The 7,550-nt window shown below is 45.6% G+C and overlaps 2 protein-coding genes across 2 annotated transcripts; one reads left to right on the forward strand and one right to left on the reverse strand.

Moving 5' to 3' along the window:
- The first annotated feature begins 211 nt into the window (after positions 1-211).
- On the forward strand, positions 212-1,063 carry LOC109771292 (agamous-like MADS-box protein AGL29). The gene has a single exon (XM_020329982.1). The coding sequence runs from the start codon at positions 212-214 to the stop codon at positions 1,061-1,063; it is 852 nt and encodes a 283-aa protein (XP_020185571.1).
- Positions 1,064-3,035: 1,972 nt separating this feature from the next.
- Positions 3,036-6,781, reverse strand: LOC141020861 (uncharacterized). The gene is made up of 2 exons (XM_073495814.1): positions 6,260-6,781; positions 3,036-3,200 (listed from the first exon to the last, which is right to left on the reverse strand). Exons 1-2 carry the CDS (start codon positions 6,779-6,781, stop codon positions 3,036-3,038), a joined length of 687 nt encoding a protein of 228 aa, XP_073351915.1.
- Between the last annotated feature and the right edge of the window lie 769 nt (positions 6,782-7,550).

Genomic DNA, 7,550 nt, shown 5'->3' on the forward strand with positions numbered 1-7,550 from the left:
AGGAGTACTGCAGCGCAGGACGTAATACGTAAGCACTGAGGTATATTTTGACGCGTGCCATCTCAGGTCATTATGCGGCAGAGATTACATGCAGGATCGAATCTTATTGTACGCAGCCCAGCGACACGATTCTTCTCCGCCCGCTGCTATATAAACACCCGACCCCGAGACACTATCTTCATCCTCCACCGAGTGAAATACCGAGTGAGCAATGGCGCCCAAGCGCAGCGGCAGCAATGGCAGGAAGAAGACCGTCCTCCTCCCGATCGTCAAGAAGGACTCCCGCCATGTGTGCTTCTCAAAGCGCAAGCAGGGGCTCTTCAGCAAGGCCAGCACCTTGGCCGTGCTCACCGGTGCGCAGGTGGCCGCCGTCGTCTTCTCACCCGGCGGCAAGGCGTTCTCCTTCGGCCACCCCTCCGTCGACCCCATCCTCAACCGCTTCATGGCGGGCGAAGGCGCGGAGGACCAGGCCCCCGCAGACGACAACAGGTTGCAGACGCTGCACCGGCAGCACAGCGAGATGCGCACCGAGCTTGCGGCGCAGAAGAAGGGGAAGAAGCGCGCGGACGAGGCCCTGGCCCAGGAGCGCGCCGCGGGGGACAAGACTGCGGCGTGGGTACGCGCCGACGTGAGCGACATGGGGTATGAGGACATGGCGGCCTTCGCCGCCGCGCTTATGCAGGTGCAGGCCGCTGTCTCCGGACGCGCCAACCAGGTGCTCTTGGATGCCTTTCACTTCGACATAAGCCGTAAGCTCCAGGTGCCCCCGCCGCTCGGTGCCAGCAGAAGCAGCAGCGCAAACGCCGGGATTGAGATGCAGCAGGTGCAGATGGAGATGCATCCACCGCAGGGGTTTGCTGCCGGCATGGAGATGCAGATGGTGATGCCGCCGCCACAGGGGTTCTCCGGGGGATTGGACAGGGAGATGCACCAGCAGCCAGGATTCACCGGGGGGATGGAGATGGAGATGCTGATGACAATGGTGCCGGCGATGCCGGAGTTCTCCGCAGGGATGGACTTGGCGCAGCAGGGGCTCGGGCCGAACACCGGCTGCCCCTACTGAGCAGAAGAGATGGACCTGGGTCGTTAGTTTAGTTCGTTGTCTCAGTTATAGTAGTCTAAATAAATCGTGCAAGATCCATGGAGGATCCATCTACTTTGATCCAAGATCTATGCATTAGTTGGTTCAATTATCTTAGTATCAATTGAATTTATGGCATTGTAATCCTTTTTGTATCGGTAGCACCTTGGCAGGAAATTAGTGAATGAAATACTACGATGCCTTTTCTTTGGTTCTCTCCATGCTTTTGCAACATTAGAAAAGATCCACACGTACGTGTTTACTAAGAAAATTGCACATGTGTTGCAACGGGAGAAAGGATCCATACACCCTACTTCTGGAAGAAACCAACGCATATCACCAATCGTGATCTTCCCAATTTCCTGACACGAGAAACCAAAATTATTTTAATGCACATATCCAGCCAAGCACTTAAAGTGAAGTTTAGCAACCCAACTTTACGAGATCCCAAATAGTGGCGCAAATACTCCAAATCAAGATCAAAAGCTAAGAAATAGAATTTTGTTTCTTATTACCATGAGAAAAGTGCATAAATATGGCCATCAAGAAAAAAGAATATGGTTTACACTGGAGATTATAAACCAAAAACACATTTATAAACAAAAAATCATCAGTCTCTTAACTCAGTAAGTGTGGCCTAAAACATTGCTCTTTATTTCAATTATGACTGACAGTGATTATTTCGAACATAAAGAAAAATTTGCAAATGGCTAAAAAATGTATCTTGTTTGTTTGAGGGAAATTTTTTATGGTGCACGAGAGTAAGAAATTTTTTGAATGGACAAACTTGGGAACATGCATGGTGATGTAATATTGTTACGACATTAATTAAAAGAAAAGAAAAGTGCAACCCTATCAGCTAGGGATCTTCTGAGAACAAAAAGGGTTATTCTTAACATGACGAAAAAACTAAAAACAATGAAATAAAGTAAATAATATTATAATAATACAGCTTCATATTCTAATAGTGTAGGCAAACTGTTTTGGTTAAATATTCTATAAATCTGCACCTGCTGTATATAGTTCAAAAGTTGTTGCCTGAGAATATCAAAACATAGTACATATATGCATTTTTTAGGGAAAGCCTTCATGTTGGTTTTTATCCATACGGCAAACCATTTACATCTTTGTGGGAACAGCCATGTATGAAATTAACTATTATAGCGTGGACTAAGATAACCACAAATAACCATATGAAGAATATCAAAGGGTACTTACCAAAATCATAAGGTGGTTATATCTTTCTTCAGCAAAGTAGAACCCTATTATCGTTGCACCAACCAACAGTGCAGGCATGCGCATCGGCCCGGCCAGTGGGATCCGGTCGCCTAGGAATGGATGGACCTCATTGGCCTTCATCCAACCTCGCATTCTTATCTATTCTTCAGTTTTGTTTTCAGAGCAATCCTTGTTGCGTCTGTGCATTGGATTCTAGTTACCATGATGTAATTCATTTTTACCATGTCGTAATTCATGTAAATTTCTGTAATACTTTCATGCACATACGCTCATATTTGCATCTTTTACTGAGACCGAATGTGCGAGGAAATAGTAATTTAGATAAAAAAGGAACAGATAACAATGAAAACTGAAAAAAATTGAACAAGGATAACAATTTCGTTACGAAACATAGCTTTAAGTGTTCGAGTTTATGATTCCAATGCTAGAATGCCAATTCAACGCTGAAAAAAAAGATCACTGAACATACACTAGTTGTTACTCAATTAGCAAATATTGGAGGCCTTGTAAACCAGCTCCTTCTCCTAGACATTTGATATGCCAACCAGATGTTGTTTCTGGGGTTGTGGCCGTCCGGCACCGGTAGCGACTATGGCCATTAAGCCACAGCTCAGTCGGACGATGGTGTAGATGTTCACCAGGGTATTACAGAGGGAGATGAGCTAGGGTAGGTATCGAAGGATTAGGGCGGCAGCCTCGTTCAGAGCAGTGGATGTCACCACAAGGCGGGCATCGACCTCGTGCTGTGAACAGCTTGGAGGCGTGGAGGCTGCGGTACCCATCTCTGTTCGTCAAACCACCAGCTGGACGCTGAACTTCCCGGCAACTGGCGGCCACGACCAAGCCACTGCGACATCCTCCCTCCAAGGATGCTGCACGTCTGGAAAACACAGTCAGCTGAGTAAGAATCAAAGATCAGGCGTATTAGGTTTTATAAAAAAAAAGATATCATGCATGTTGAGGACGGACGTACATTGAACCTGCATGATCCATCTCAACTTTTCATGCATCTGGAAATATATACGCGCCTATCTACAGAGAGATGGAACTAACATGATGAAGCCGCCGCCACCGTGGACTCCTCACATGTGTCTCCTCGATGCTCCACCTTTCTTCGGGTAACTGCCGAACATTATCAAAGCCACGGCTCGATTTGCGCGTGGTGTTCTTCTCCAATGAATTTCTTAGCTTCTTTACCTAATACTTGTTCAGAGGCCAGGAAGTAGTCCCAAGTGAGCCATTGTTTCCGGATGTGCTCCTGGATTACTTGAAAATCTTGTAGTCGTCATCGATCGATCTTTTTGTAGAGCGCGGCGGTTTGGTCATGTCGCTACCTTTTCTTCTCGATACACTCCCCTGATCGCTGGTGCTAAGGACGCGGCCAAGACCTGACTTGATCATCCAGCCCGGAACTTGCGGTTGTTGTTGTCCTTGTCCACATCTGCGGCCGCCTCAGCGCAAGACCCAAAATCGGGATGTCATCGATGGCCACTGCTGCTCCTCGGCGTGCATGTATCGTCTCCCCGCCATGATATGAGATCCTTCCTTCTATATATGGATACATATAGAGGTGAACGGAATCATGCATAGAGTCTGGATGGAAATAATATTCGTTTGCTTGCAGGACAGTCCCATCGTGGCCATGATAGTTTTGTTTTTTTCCAAAACGTAATGTGGTTCGTGTGCAGACAGGTCAATCTTTACTATGTAACCACAAAAAAAGTTAAACAATGTCTCTTTAAATCTTAGCCGTCAATCTTTATGGTGACGGTGGATATAAAAGAGTGATGTATGGAGAACTAGGAAAGCCTCCGTCTTTTAATATTAGGTATAGATATAGATATAGATATAGATATAGATTATTTAAAACTCCTATGGCACGATCGACATGCAACAACCTATGACACGGAGAGAGGGGTCAACAAGCTTGGCTTCTTCATGTTTCTAAAAAAGGGATGGATGTTTCTTGAATTTTGGTTCTAGATTTTCCATGTTCTAGATCCGTTTTGTTCCTCTCCCCAAAACGTCGCTCATGCTCTATAGATCTAATTTTACATGTTCTAGATTGGTTCTTTTCCTCAATTTTTTTATATAGCATCAATTGCCAGAATATTTAGTTTTGCGATACAAACAATGGGCTCAACACTTCTGTATGATGTGAAAGCTATGTGTGCCTATATTACTTATTCCTTTTGTTTTAAATCGTCATCCCAATTGGGAAGGTGAGGAACTCTGTTCTTCGATTACATCGGATGATGCGCACATGCCATGATTATTACCAAGAAACAAATAAACTTTGTCCATACATTTGGAATTTTGATAGATTTGGTTATTTGTTCATGAAAAAGCAAAATCTCAAAAATTTATTATTTAAACAAATCATGCTCAAGTTCATGACTTATAGTAGTTCAGATCTTCCTTTTTTCATGCTGAAGTTTGCATTTTTTATTAAATAGAGAGTTGTATTAATTAACTGAGGTAAAAAAAATTCACAATCGCGCAAGGCCACGCTCAACACGCAGGCTTCCACTGTCCCTTGCATAACACCACCATGCAACTATCTACGCCGAAACCGGGCAAGACTATGGCTAAACTGTTATCCCTTCTATCTACTTTGCAAATTTTAACTTCTCTATTTCCTTGCCTGCTTGATGGCTTGAAGTTCCCTTGCAAGTACTGCATTTTTTTGATCTATGAGCAGAGGAGAGATCGAGTGCTTCTACCATCGTGTTGTCCATCTGAATCACTGAAGGCAGATGGGTCATCTCCAACGCTTTTCTTAGTCCTTGTAGGCATCTAGTACCTTCTGCACAATCTGGTCCTCTGCATTGCTGAATATAATCCGAAGCAGATAAAATAGTTCTCCCATCATAATCTCAAAGAACAGTGTCTCACGATCCACTGCTGCTACTCTCCTCCATGAAACATCCATCTATATTGTCCTAGGCCCATCTGAGTTCAGGCTTGTGCCAACCTTTTTTCCTCCGTATCATCATTAGTTTCAAATTTGGTACCTTAATCATAGGGCCTTTTCCTTTATGGTCAATCTGGAAATTTTCGTCTGCAATGACGTGGAGGTCTATAAGGTAATTGGGTAAAAGCCGAGCAAAATGCAAAATTTTTGCTTTAACTTTTGCGAAGATCACATCACTCCGATGCAGGGGCGGAGCCAGGATTTGGGTGGGGGGGGGGGGGGGGGGGTGGGGGAGCCAAGTTGAAAAAAAAAGTGCAACGCGAAAAATAAGTACCATAATAATGTGTTGTTTCAATGCAATTAAAACACAAATATATTTGTACTGTTACTAGTTTAATTTTTTTTCCTACAATTGCCACTACGATAAAAAATAGTAATAATTTCATTCGAAGGTAACCTAATTTCTACTGTAATTTCCTATGAATGTATATCATCATGTAATTTCGAAGCAAGTCATATTCCATTGGACTAGGATTGGTAACTCACGTATTAGCCTCATGTTTAAAAATCAAATCAAATTAATCTTTGTGATGTTTGTCTGCGCTTTGCTCTTCATGATCACCTCACAAATCAAGCAATAGAATGAAATAAAAAATGAATTAGAATCCTTGACCTCGCCATCAAAATAACTAAATTCGATGTATAATTTCAACACGTACAAGATGAGAGTCGTGAGGGGAAGTACTCCATAGTGCAAAGCTTGGCGCTGGACCGAATACTGGAAGAGTCTCCAGGATTTCCCAATCACGGTGTGGTGTTGCCTGATTAGGCCGCGGCCACCCCCAGCTCTAATACTTTTTTTAGGGGAACTTGCAACTTTATTCAAACTAAGTGAAGTTTGGGACCTCGTCCGCTACAATTTGAAGAACGCAGTCTGGAGGAAAATCAAAAAAATAAACCGTACTATCATTGCACACCCCCTCTCTAGCTAGACCATGCGCCGCACCATTTGCTGAGCGCCGTACCCATGTGATCTTGAACTCCTGACGAGTCCTCAATAGCTCCTTAATCTCCTCCACGACCGGGCCAAACGTCGAGAGGTTTCGTCCTTCGTCTTGAAGCATTGTCACCACCTCCTGACTATCCAGCTCAACGTGGAGTCGTTGCACGTCCATGTTAATCACCATTTGCATGGCGCTTTTCACAGCTAGTATCTCCGTGAGCTGGTGGTTGCTGGCACCTGGGAAGCAGACTACAGCTCCTCCCCTAAAAGCACCCTGGTGATCCCTGAGAACCACTCCGCCTCCCCCCTTGTCTTCCGTCCGAGCCGCCGCTCCATCTGCATTGGCCTTGGTCCACCCCGGCTCCGGTGGTAGCCACCTTTCCGGTTTCCTTGGCTCCTTGATCGGCGGCTCCTTGTAGTGAACTAGATGCCATTCTTGGATGTAACAGTGAACTTTCTCTGCCAGCTCTCGAGCATCTTGAATCCTTTTCCCATCTCTAGCATCATTTCTTGCGCACCAAATTCCATACAAAGCCTGGACCATCGTTTCGCGTCCAGCCCCGCCCGCTTCCGCAAACCAGGCCTTAAGCCATGCCACCAGGCCGGTCAGTGAGCCGTCCATCGCCGGCGGCCTTGCAACAGGCTCCCCCTTGTCCTCACACAAATATTTCCATAATAGCTCGGAATGGGGGCACGCCCAGAAGCAATGGTATGAGGTTTCCTCCCGTCCACAAGCGCAGCAAAACACGCCCGGTTTGATCCTTCGACGGTGCAGTTCGGAGCCGACAGCTAGCCCATTTTTCAGCAAACGCCAAGTATGAATTTTGGCCTTCCCCGGCGCATTAGTGTCCTAGAGAGCGAGCCAAGCTTTGTGATCCTTGCTTGGCATCGACGTTCCCGGCTGTCCGGTTTTCACGTCCTTTAAGCTCATGCCGAAGTGGTATGCAGACTTGACGGAGAATTGCCCGTTCTTGGTGAAGTTCCATGCAATATAGTCCTGCATGTTGACCTTTTTATGGGATCTAATCGCCTCAAGCTTTTTTATGGGACCTAATCGCCTCAAGTTTTGCCTTAGTCACGCCGTGGTTGACCTTTTTTAGGGTAAAATTAAGCCAGGACCGTACTAGGAAGAGGAGGCCATGTATGGGCTTTCTTATGGGCCTTTTTTCAGATTTTATTCTCAGTATTCACCATCGTTTGTGTTAAGGGGGGCCAACTTCGTGTATTCCCTTGATCCAGCGCTAATTACTCGTAGCTGCTGAAGGAATTGTCGATCGATAGGGGGGGCCAGGCCCCTGCTCGTCCCCCCCCCC

The sequence above is a fragment of the Aegilops tauschii genome, chromosome 3 (genome assembly GCF_002575655.3).
Source record: "Aegilops tauschii subsp. strangulata cultivar AL8/78 chromosome 3, Aet v6.0, whole genome shotgun sequence".
NCBI classification, from domain to species: domain Eukaryota; kingdom Viridiplantae; phylum Streptophyta; class Magnoliopsida; order Poales; family Poaceae; genus Aegilops; species Aegilops tauschii.

Excerpts from the sequence above, each read along its gene's own strand:
- LOC109771292 (XM_020329982.1), top strand. The coding sequence starts at position 212 with ATGGCGCCCAAGCGCAGCGGCAGCAATGGCAGGAAGAAGACCGTCCTC.
- LOC141020861 (XM_073495814.1), bottom strand. The coding sequence starts at position 6,781 with ATGGTCCAGGCTTTGTATGGAATTTGGTGCGCAAGAAATGATGCTAGA. Across the intron at positions 3,201-6,259 it reads AGGAGTTCAAGATCACATGG|ACGTGCAGCATCCTTGGAGG; the intron begins GTACGGCGCTCA and ends TGTGTTTTCCAG.